A 12,554-nucleotide genomic window follows, 5' to 3' on the forward strand; every position below is an offset into this window, starting at 1 on the left:
TCAGCTCTCCAAAAAAACCCACTCAATATTAGAACAAGGATAAAGATGAGGGTTCAAATGGAGTCTTACTGGTTCTGGAGGAGGAGGAGGTGGAGGTTCTTTGATCACCTGAAGATCGAAGATAAAACATAGGGGAAACTTAAAGATTAAAACAAATGAAGATGAGTTAGAATATTTTTGAATATAAATGAAACTTACCACGGTGCAGCAGAGAGGCCAAAACCACCACATCAGTAGCAGAGCCAACAGCAGGAACACCACCAGCAAAGATATTAGCACAATAGTGCCATCAAACTGCACACAAACACAACATTTCTGGATTTAGATTCAATTTAATCAAAACATTTGACAAGAAAACGCTAAAAACCAAAAGAGAAAGTACTCACAGCCCCCTCTGATGACAGACACAACAGAGGAGACCTCAGAGAAGAAGGAGAGAAGAAGAGGACTGGAGAACTGAGAGAGAATATAAAGGTTGAAATAAAGTTTATTTAAATAAAGTAGCATGCAAGAGAGAGAAAAAAGTATCTGTTGTTGTGATGGTGCACACAAAGAATATACTCACACATTCAGTCGTGGTGATGTGGACAGAGCTGGTGATGTAGGAGAGGCCCTCATTCATGCTGACCTGCAGGTAGATCACCCTGCAAAAACACCAACACATGGTGGTCTGATTATCAGACACGGATAAACATGGAAGAATCAAATAAAACACAATGTAACAATGACCTGAAAGCCTGAGATCAATTGCTCCCCCACAATATGTAAGGACATCTCAGTATTTTCCAAGCAGCAATCTCTGGTGTTGAAATGAAGCCAATGCAGAAAAGGAAAAAAATGCAGTTCCTTGAGTGTCCACCTGAGGCTGGCTTCAAAAGTGAGACAACCCGTACTAGATCCCATATTAAGATACTGATTTTTATAGCAGAACTAAGCGTGTTACAGCCTGATTCAGAAAGCAAATTTGGTATCCACAGCTCATTTTTTGTTGGTACACACTGTGAAAAGATAACTGTTTTTAATAACTCATCTGTTTTGATTTTTATGAACCCCAAGGATTATATATAAATTGCATGTTGTAACTTTTTCCCCAGGTAGTAAAAGGCTCACGGCCAGTCCACATTTTTGCCTGTTTTTGGACTGATCAAAAATCCAACATGACAACCGCCATCATCAGAAACTAACGAATGACCTCACTGACAATATGCTTGTTTTCAAAACTGCCCATTGTACTCGCAGAATATGCTGCTTAGGTTATGCAGAATGTTAACAAATGTGAGATGCTGCCAAAAAAGCCCAATGTTGTACTACTTTGGAGCTAAAAAATCTACATTATGCACCTGACCGGTCTACTTTATACAGTGGTAAAATGGTCTACCCACCAGTCAGAGGTCAAAACGGCAGACTTCAACAGTGTGTATCGATGGCAACAGCATTAGGTTTATTAGCCTACGCGTTAAATATGTTGCATCAACAGTGCAGTGATGCAATCAAATGCTTTTTCCTATTTGCTCAGTTTTCAGGCATCCAAAAAGGCACCGTCCTCTTTAGACAGACATACAAATGCCACAAAAGTTTGCATTTTCACCTGAGAATGTAAACAGAGCCTGAGTTAAATCAGGACAGAGGATCAAATTAAGTTTTTACCCTTCTCCAATGACACATACACACTCTCTTTTCCTCCCTTTTCTATCCTTTCCTCACAGAGGTACAATAAGAAATAATAATCCCCAAACTATTATCATAGGAGGGAATGTGAAGTAATGTTCATGTGCTTCTAAACAGATAAAAATGAGACTTATAAACTATTTTATTTCCACTTTGCACAACATTGGTGAGTTCAGTCCTGCAGGGAGTTCATATAACGGAGATCTTATAAAGTTACAGAATACTTCAGTGCCTGAAACAACCAACAAGCACCAATCTACTTTATCTAAATTTCCCATTAAAATGGGTTATAGTAAGTTAAAAGGTTTTTAAAAACTTTGAATGGTTTTAATGGTGCCTTATGTTGTTTTTCCAGCATGCAGCATATGTTGTTATTAATAAATACTTTACAGTTTGACTTTAGAGAAGGCTAAAATGCTCTGGCAACGCTGTGCCATCGCCAGTATATATGCACATTTGTTGTTTCATTAACATGAGTTCTGTCCTCACTTTATAACATCTCTACACACAGGTAGTGTTGCTGTTGGAAATGGACACATTCTAAAGGAATTTATTGTATATATTCACTTGTCACACAGCACCATCTTTAGAGAAATTAAAGCATTGTTGTTTTTTCATACCCTGGTATATGGTATCACCACCCATTTCTATTTTTCATCATTACAAAGCTGTTACAGATCATCATTACAAAGCTGTTACAGATCTCACATGTAAATGTTTATCTCTATGAGAATCACAGAAATCCAAATGAAACACTTATTATTTTTTAAGTGGATGCTCGACCATGTCAGTATTAGCCATTATCGAGGCTATTGTTAACTTCTATTTTCCAAGACTATAAACCAGCTAACTCAGGCCCAGAATACTGCAAAATAACTGTCAATTAGCATACAGTAGTATGTCATATTACATACTACTTTAGTTGTATGTAGAATGAAAGTTTAAAAAAGAGCCCATGTCCATGCTTTACATAGCAGTGTTTTATCATTTAAGTTGCTTTTAAATCAAGGTTGAAGACACACCTGTTTACTGCTGCCTTTGATTAAAACACTGTATCACTTTTTACATTTTATATTTCAACTGCAACTCTGCACTGTAACTTTTACCTTAATATCTTTGTTTTTATCTTTTGTGGGTTTTATTTGCTGTTTTAATCACTTTTAATTTTTTTTACCCCTTCTTTTAAAATTTTTTCACTTTTAAAATTTTCTATTTCATCTACGTGTGGTTATCTTATAGAATCGGAATAATAATAAGGGTACAGGGAGAGAATCACTTTTTGTAATAATAAGGGTATAGGGAGAGAACACAACTTTGCACTGTAACTTTTACTTTCATATCTTTGTTTTTATCTCTTGTGGGTTTTATTTGCTGTTTTTTTAATCACTTTTTATTGTCTTTCTTCTTCCATTTGTCATTGCATTTCAATGTTCTGTGTGAAGCACTTTGAACTGCCTTGTTGCTGGAATGTGCTACACAAATAAACTTGCCTTGCATTGCCTTGCTATGAAGGAAACAGTCAAACTTTGTTATGCTGTGATCATTTCTCTCTATTTTAAAACAGAGAAACTTGGCTGTACTTGCCCACTTACATGTCATGAGGTACCATTATGAAGAAGTTAAAGTTGGCAGATAGAATTGCTGAGCAAGCAAATCCCCTTAAGTGTCTTTAAGTGAAGTGCTTCCACACTGCTATTAATGGTAAAATTATATATATATATATATATATATATATATATGTTGTAATATACTTTTCTCTTTTATCTTTATGGCATGTTTTATACATTTGGAAAGTTCGGCGTATTTACAGTTGGTTAAAGCTACGTATGTTTATCTTTTAGCAAACTTCTGTGTATGTTAAAACTCAGCTGACTTCAGATACAGCAGAGGTAACATTGCTCTTGAGCTCCCTGTCTTTTATCGGCATAGCACACGCACATCCAAGTGAACATTGGCTTGGTGCACACATCATGGTCATGTTTCAGCTACTGTAGAAGCCTGCATGAGGTGTTAAAATACATTCCTCCATCTACTTTGTCCATACTTGCTGACTTAAAAGCACACAAACATGCTGACACAGACATAAAGCATTGAAAGAGGTCAGGGAGTTCTCCACCCAGAGAAGGAATCTCTTCTGTTTGGATCAGACCCAGACCTCTAATGTGGAAACCACAGACAGCTAAATGACTTCTTAGTCTCCACTAACCAAACTGATATCTGCAAGGGGACAGGAGAAAAAATACAGCTGTTGGTTAAGAAGATGACAGGATAGCTTTTAAGGAAGAGGAAAAAGGTTGCAAAGAGTAAGGTAGAAAAGAAAGAGTAAAAAATTTCATAAAACTCTTCAGAAATATGAGTAAAGACAAGACTTGATGGTGAAAAACAAAGGCCAGGGTGGAAGCACAGGCAGCTGGATTGTAGTTAACGGTTTGGAAAAGAATGGAGAAAGGCTTCTTTTGCTGCTTGTATGGTTTAGAGGAGTATTGAAAGACACAAGGGGGGCATTGAGGTTTTTATTCAAAAGGGGGACATGAGGGAGGTCACTGCAGGGTGGGAGAAGGGAGAGGAAAACAGAGACGGGGGGATGGTAGGAGGAGGGCCTTTCCTGTTCGACATCCCTTCAGCGCCGTCCCTCCCTTCTGTGACCCTCTTCACTATTTCCTCAATCACTGACTCTGTTTTCTCCTCCTCACTGCCGCTGGAGCTCGTCTCATAACTCATGCTGACACTCACTTCAGAGGAGGAAATTGGTGGTGCAGGTGCCACTCATCTTTTCTTCTACTTCCTCCCTTTTTTCTACCTCCCTCCCTCCCACATCATATGTTCATCCCTCCTTTCAGGCAGGCAGGAGGACATGGTGCTATCAGCCCCTCTCTGACAGAGAGATCTCAGCCCCTATCAATCATCAATCTGCCCACTATGTGTCTTAGGCTGTGTATGTGTAGAAGGGGGGAGACGCATCCGGAAGGTTCCCAGTCAACATAGATTTGTGTGACGGCACTGTCAATGACTTCATTATATGTGATAAGAGCAGAAGGTGAGTGAGGGTTGTTGGATTTTTAGTAGAGGTGATGCTGGGAGCTGGAGTCCTCTTAGACCTCAAGTAATGACTAAAAAACCAAAAACAAGGATCAGTTAACCTTTATTGTCATCTTCCATGTTAATTATGGATGCATTTGAGATCAGTGTTTGTCAATATCGGTGCTGTTGATCATGCCGCTGTGATTTTAGAAACGTACAAATAAACTAAACTAAAAGAAAATTTGGTACACTTGGAATCTTAAACCAAAAGAAGTGACGAAAAAAAATGCTGATATCAGCACTGACATTGGTTATATGTTATTTTAAACACCCATCCTGGTATCAACCCTAATTTTCACAGTCTGTGCATCTCTAATTTTCTGGATGGAGAAGACCTGATATAAACAACCTGTAGCTATAAGAAGAGGGTGATTCGGTATTTTTCCCCAATGAGCAGCTTTTAATCCGGGTTCGGCAAATTGCCAGGACTAAACCAGGTCTAAAGTTGAGTTCTCACCAGGCGCGGGTAGGATCATTTGTGTGAGTTAATTACAGGTAAAGTCAATGTAAAGATGTGACTAGATGTGATTTCGCCTCCTGTGGCCTGAACACTGCAAATGTGTGGTGCGAATCACACATATTGAGTGAGTCATTCACATGAACGAGGTGAACTACACCACGTCTGTTCGCTTACTTTGCTTTATTTGCAACAGTTGAAGAATCTGATCTCAAGCAAATCACCTGCATCGCGATGGCCAATCAGCACGGAGATCCTCTGGTGGTGTATTTCACATACATTGCCAGAGGATATCCGAAGAATCAGCCTGCAGGGGAGGATGTTCATTAAACCGTAAAAAGAAGATCATTGTGGTGTCTGTCTGTGGCTACCGCAACTGTTATTACAAACAGGAATGAAATAAAAAGGAGCTTGTCTGTCACTTGATTTCAGCCATCTGAAATGCCCGATGTGGGAGAAGGAAGCTCCTCCCCTCTTGCGTCTTTTGGGCACTCTTGTACAACTGATTTTACACATAAGTGGAGCAAGTCATTTGCACAAATATAAAAGAATTAAACAAGTAAACTCACTACGTTTGCATATGCAGATACATGTAAAGAGGCATTCATTCAAGTCTGGTGTGAATACAACATCATACTGTATGCCAACAAATAAGTGAAGAAGACTGCCTGCCAGGAACATAGGCATATTTTAAGAAACATTTCATTAAAAGATCTGAGCTCAGCTAAATCATTTAACCATTCAAATTGGTGCTGGGCAATAAATCAAAAATGAATCGAAACCGAAATTTGGCGCCTCTAACCAGGGTAAACCTGCCCTGTCAATTATATCAATTTTTTCCCCTTGTAATTCTCTTTCTACTAATGCACCACCCCCTTTTAAAACACACTACTGGCTGTGTAGTCATGTGATAGGCAGTCAGGTGTCACAGGACATGTAGCCTGCCAGAAACCCATAAGGAGAAGTAGTAGTCACATGACATTGTCCCATTCAGCTCAAACACTGAGAAAATTATTTTGTTATCAAGAAATACCAGTTGTTTATTTTCTACTTTTTTTAGGAAAATGACTTAGAAAAAAACATTTCAGCTGATGTGTGTTTTGATTTCAATAATTAACCATATTGTTAATCTGTGCATGTTCCTTTCAGTTATTTGTTTTATAATTATACCAATATTTACAGCATAAATAGTCAGTGGAGGGAGGGGTAATCATAAATTAATCGATATTGAGGTAAAAGTTCAATTAATCATGATTTTGATTTTTACCATAACCCCCCAGCCATAATTCAAATATTCATTTGTATGTTAAATAACTTGTTTTTATCCAAGTATGCCTTCAGACTTTTCACTCAAATATGTAAATTTATTTCGGCTGCAAAGAAGATCTGACAGCACTTCATATCAACTGAGAAATCCTGATATGTTTCACATCAAAGTGATTAAACTGACGGTTCTTCATGTCAAGCTGATAAATATGACAACCAGTTGTAGAACTTGAGTGTTTGATTAATTTTAGATATAGCTGGTCAACATAAAAACCAAGAATGAAGGTTTGGTTACAGTGGCTAAACTCCATAGACAAACAAGGGAATCAAATTTCATTTAACAAAAAAGGATCTAGCCTGTACTCTCTCTGTCCTACATATTTCTGCATCTATCTTCATGTTGTGGCACCGCCACCCCCTGAACTCATCAGCCAGCTGTTGGCCTCCTCTCCGAGCCCCTCAGCCATTCACAGCTGATTTCCTCTTTAGCAGCACTCAGGCTGTTAGGCATTGCTGACTCTGCTCTAATGGGCTTCTGTTACATGTGGGGACTCATCCTTTGGGCACCATTGCAATGTATAATGATGCTCTAGGTTCTGCTCTGCTCTCAGGAGGAGCAACCTAAAACAAAGCCACACTGGCAACAACTCAGACAGAAGGCCAACTTAAGAGCTGAGTATCTTCTGGATTTTGAATGGTTGTCATTAAGTCAATTCCCTAAGTCTTATCTGTGAGTTATAATTAAAATTCTGTGTGCAACCTCTGTTATTGCATGTGTTAGTGAAATACGCTGCATGTAACAGATTGAATCTCCCTTTCGCCACAGAGGGAAAACAAAATGTATTTTTCTCTGTCTCTTCTCTATCAAAGCAATACTTTTCACTGGCGGACAGGACAAGCTCAAATCACACTAGAAATCTGAGTGACAGCAACAAGACAGATGATGACTGGGAGGTGTCTGAGGCCGCAGGCTGGAGTGTATAATTATGCACAGGACCGCAGGCAGCAGGGACGGGGAGGCTGCCGGTCCTTCCTCAGTCCTCTCCGAGCTCAGCCCAAAGCATTGCTCTGTCTGTCCCACAAGAAACTCCTGCTTTAAATCACCACCAGCAAAGCTAGAACCCCTTGGAGGAAACTTTACACTGCCCCGCCGACTCCACTCACACTTTCACTCTCCCAAAGTGTCAGACAGAGATTGGGATAAATCACACATGAGCACATACACGCACACACAAACACTGCTGCAAAGTCCTCTCCAGCGTGGCTGTCATTAAGTCGTGTTCCTGGGCTCTTCTCCTGTTGTCCCGTTGTGATTGGTGTCTGGCTTCGTTAGCTGTGACAAACACTGATTGATCACAGACACTCGATGACTTTGGCCCTAATTTGTTCAAGGACAGCAGTCTTCTGTGTCCACACCAAACTTGTATGCAGCTGGTAAATATCTGAGCTCAGAGTGTAACAGCTGAACACAGAAAGTTTGACTTGAGGAATTAAAGACAAAGGAGCGAGTGAGAGCCAAAAGAGATGTCCTCCCTACCTTCCAACCTCTTCTATAACAGGAGCAGGACAGAGCAGGAAGGTGTCTTGTATTTCAGCTGGTCTTTCATCTACATGAGGACAGAAAAAACACTCTTTATGCAGTAGAAATGTTCACATCTGCAGTCTGTAAACAGTTTCCACATTCTTCTTAAAGGCACAAGCCAAGCCAGCATCCAAAAATGCTTTTAAGTGTAAGCATTCATGTATAACTGCAATTAGCTGTAATATGGAGCATTCCCATGAAATTAACCCACAGAAATCAGCGCTCTGTTTTGCTGCACATATTTTGTTTACATGTATTTTCCAGAGAATATATCCTTGAAAGCAGGAAATGTATATGCCAACCTTAATACACCTTGGACAGTCTAAATGTGTTTGCTTTGTTGATGCTGACATTCACTTCAACATTCATAATCCTTTTTTCAACCTGTGGCAAAAATGTCCTGGTCTTGGTCTTATCTTTTTCTAAAAAGAAAAAACAGCACATATGCAGAACTTACCGATAGTATATGTGTCATTTAATTTGAAGCTGCAGAGAACCTGGTCAATATTTCTTGCATGCAGAAATCCGTTGCCTCTCACCACCACCTGGAAACTCTCTACAACAAAAAAAGCATTGGCATCTTGAGAAAATATATTACAATTCATGCAAAACAATAATACAACATATTTTCAGCTGTATACAAAGTATGTGAAAGTTAAAATAGGCTTTCTTTTTTAGTTTAGAGTTTAAAAAAATCTTGTACACCAATATGCTGAGTGCTACAGGGCATTCTTTTCCTCTGATGTGCTCAACTTAAGCAGCAGAAACGGGTGCATGCCTCATTACTGATTGTTTGTATCTGTGTGCTTGTGCGTGTATGTGAGGAAAGGCCACAAGAAGCTCCAGTGGTGCTAATGCTTAAAGTGCTGCTATTCACAAATATGTGCTGTGCCGTAGCCAGGAGGTTTATGTGTGTGTGTGCGTGTGTGCATGTCTTTGACCTTTAGTTTCCCCTAGGCACTGTTAAAGCACACTGACAGAGGCTTGCCAGCATATGCTAGAGTGTCTATGTGGCTGCTACCCAGCATATGTTAGAGAGCGGGAAAAAAAAACACTTGCCTAAAAACATGCCTGCAGGGTTGACAACAGCAGAGCACTGTCAAAGTAGGTCTGACCTTACCTATGGCACCATTTACACGTGTCTGTGTCTGTATTCAGATGTGGATCTGAGGAATGATGCGATGAACACACAGTGTGCACGCTGCCTTTTTGTTTTTCAGTGTCTGTAAGTCTCCAGCATGTGTATACACAGATGTCAGCATGTGTGTAAGGGTTCCTCTAGCATTATATTGTTGGATGGAAGCAAGCATCAGCCACACCTTTAACATTTAAAGCTCCAGCGTGAAGATCACTGAATAAGAACATCAGTGAGTGTCAGTGTATATGTGACAGTGCTTCTTTAAAGGTCACACAAGCTACTATGAAAAGCCATGAATACAGCCAGAGAAAGAACTGAGTGAAGAAAACAAAGATCCATTCACATTTGCCTGCAAATCTCTGCATATTTACAGATGCTGTAAAAATCTTGAATAGTTCAGATTTGTTGGAGCAGGCCCGGGAGGGAGAGCTGTAATGCACAAGACAGATGGTATTTGAACCCTCCCCTAACAGGGATCTGTTGTATTTACTAGATATTTGATATGGGTATTAGATAAAGCACATTACTACAGACATTTCATTAGATCTGCAGACAGCCTTAGGAAGGCAAAACCTGCACACACAGCTGCCCTTGTTACACTTTATCTGCATGACCGCCTACATGCTTATTTACAGATGTTCAATGACTTGCAACTTGTCAGTATTGCTCATGTCTTTTCCTCAGACTCAGATTTTACATGTGTATACACGTGTACACATATGCCGTCTGATCAACCACATGCTTTTTTACAACCGTTTACAGTCACCACGCTTTGGTCTTCTCCCTGATCCATCCCTAGTTTTACAACAAAAGAAAGCCACAACAATCAAGGCAATAAATTACAGCTAACCCTATATAATTTGGATTGCATTAATTGTCAGATTAACTTTGGTTTTTGTGGTTTTTAATGTTTAGCATGGACTACAGTATGCAACTTAATTAGAGAATTTGACATTGATTATTTCTCATGCTCAGTGCCTTAGTTGCTTTGATAGTCATCCCACGCACCACAGAGTTACCATAAAAGAGCCATCGCTATTGCTTGACAGGGCATACTGTATATGTAACCACATATAAAATAAAAGCAGAGTTACTCTGAAAACACTGATTTACCAGGGGGTTTAGATTAATATTTTCAGCTATTTTAAAATAGAAATGATTAGACTGTCAAACGATTAAATCTTTAATTGGGATTAATCTCAGAAATTCTGTTGTTGAATGCAATTAATTTCCCCTTATTGTTGCATTTTGAAATTCTCCTGTTTTGCATTGAAAACTATTTTCATTTCTTTGGATGTTTGAAGTGCCTTAAACTAAGGGTAACTGGCTTTCAATTTTGATATGCCTGCTTTTATTCTGAAAGAAAATAACAGGGATGCATGACATTGAATTTTTGCGGACATCCAATATGCCAATAATTACCTCCGCCAAGGAGGTTATGTGATCGGGACGGTTGGTTAGTTTGTGTTTTAGCAACATAACTCAAAAAGTTATAACGGATTTTGATGAAATTTTCAGGAAATGTCAGAAATGGCATAAGGAAGAACTAATTAGATTTTGGGAGTGATCTGGATCACCATCTGGATCCAGGAATTTTTTAAAGGATTCTTTACATTTGGGAGATAGGGCTAATGGCGGAGGTCTGCGCTCTCCGAGTGCTTTTCTAGTTACAAATTAATTCTAGTCAATACTGATATTAAAATGCGGTTAAGACCTAAAAAAATAAGAATTTAAAACACACAATTTAAAATGTAAAGATCAACTAATCAACTAAATTCAGTCATTAAAACATACTTCAAAGCGTAAGGAATTAAGATAAACAAATAAAAAGACTTCAGCTGAAGAAGGTCTGTTGGTCCAGCCTATCCCAGGACTTCCACTGGGTCTGTCTCTGGTTTGTCACAGCTGTACTGTGGTTTGGCTGCCTGCCCCTCCACCTATCAACACCCACTGACTGAGTTTTCAGCATGCAGCACGCGAAACCGAGGAGTTACCGAGGTAATCACAGAATCCCATCAGTCATGCAAGAAGATACTACTGGAGCGCTATAAAACCTGGTCCAACCTGCAGGAGTTGGGGGGTGGGGGTCTATATGGATTTTTAAAATTTTTTTTGCTTCTATTATCAGTAAGTTACCTATCCATAAATAAATGCACTTAATCAGTTTACTATAATCTCTTATACAAGTACAATTTAGATTAACTTTACTAATTCTTCTTGTCCCTCTGACCTGTTGACTCCAGGCTACGCCCCACTATGACATCTTGTTTATGGAGTAAAATGAAATACAATCTGGCATTCATCTGGTGTCAACACAGAGTATTTTATTCTGATATTTAACCAGATATTTCAATTTGATTTCAGTAAAACATCCAGTCTTTTCTGTGCAAAAGTGATGTGCAAAAACAGAAGTCCTGCATATATGCTGTGGAGGACTCTGGGCTGTCAGAGCTGTGATGGAGCAGAGACACAATGCAGTGGAGTAGGTGGAAGCAATGTCACTGACTAAAACTGAAACTTCTCAACTCTGTTGCTGTGACATCTGGTGGAACTTAGGGGTTAAAACTCCACCAACTTGTTTGTTCATATCGCCAACAGCTGGTTTAGACAGATTTAAAAAAAAATATTGTTCCGAATATCAGCAGATATTTACATACCTACAGATACTGATAATTCCCTTTTTAAGCTATGCTGATACTGATATCATACTAATAACAACATGACTCCCTAGGAAGTAAGGAACTTTGGGTAGATTGAAGATCATGACATGAACTTAATCACTGAAAAAGGTAAAGGAGTAAATGTTTGATATCACAAGGTGCAGTTGACTTGTGACTTGTCCACTAAGCTGTGAGTTTTTTAAGGTGAAGTAAAATTTTAAGGAGCAGTAATGGATCGAAAAAAAAAAAACAAATGAACTAATAACTGACCTTAATTAATTGTGATAAATGCATTAATGCTGACAACTTTAGAAAAGGTAAAAAGTTTGCTTACTGGCTTTGATTTATTCTTCAAATTAAGCAGTGTGTTATATAAGAAATTCATGCTGCAGATATCTACAACTGAAGGATTTAAAATATAAGGAAAAACAGACCCTGGCACAGCTTAAAGATGGTCAAAATAAAATATTTTAAGCACAGCCATGTTGTTGGTTTCCGGTTGTTTTTCTTGATAATTTAATGACTGGTCTGAACTGGAAACATCTCAATCTTTTACACACATCACACACACTGAGGCTTGATGGGCTGAAAGGTCAGCGCTGTCAGACACATGGTGGGCAGAGACTGGTGGTGCCCCACTGACATGAACAACACATATGCTGCTGCCCTCGCCTGTGCGCTTCCTGCCTGCTTCTGTGGCCA

At 39.1% G+C, this 12,554-nt stretch overlaps 1 protein-coding gene across 2 annotated transcripts in view; it reads right to left on the reverse strand.

Annotated features, from left to right (window-relative positions):
- Positions 1-12,554, reverse strand: part of antxr1d (ANTXR cell adhesion molecule 1d) — a 44,225-nt gene that overhangs the window by 13,311 nt on the left and 18,360 nt on the right. For both annotated transcript variants that reach the window (XM_041788917.1, XM_041788918.1), the window contains exons 10-14: positions 8,512-8,610; positions 8,010-8,079; positions 566-644; positions 199-294; positions 70-108 (exon numbers count right to left, since the gene is read on the reverse strand). In XM_041788917.1, coding sequence (XP_041644851.1) covers positions 70-108; positions 199-294; positions 566-644; positions 8,010-8,079; positions 8,512-8,610 — 383 coding nt within the window. The remainder of the gene's footprint in view (positions 1-69; positions 109-198; positions 295-565; positions 645-8,009; positions 8,080-8,511; positions 8,611-12,554) is intronic.

Source organism: Cheilinus undulatus, linkage group 6, assembly GCF_018320785.1.
Source record: "Cheilinus undulatus linkage group 6, ASM1832078v1, whole genome shotgun sequence".
Classification (NCBI taxonomy): Eukaryota; Metazoa; Chordata; class Actinopteri; order Labriformes; family Labridae; genus Cheilinus; species Cheilinus undulatus.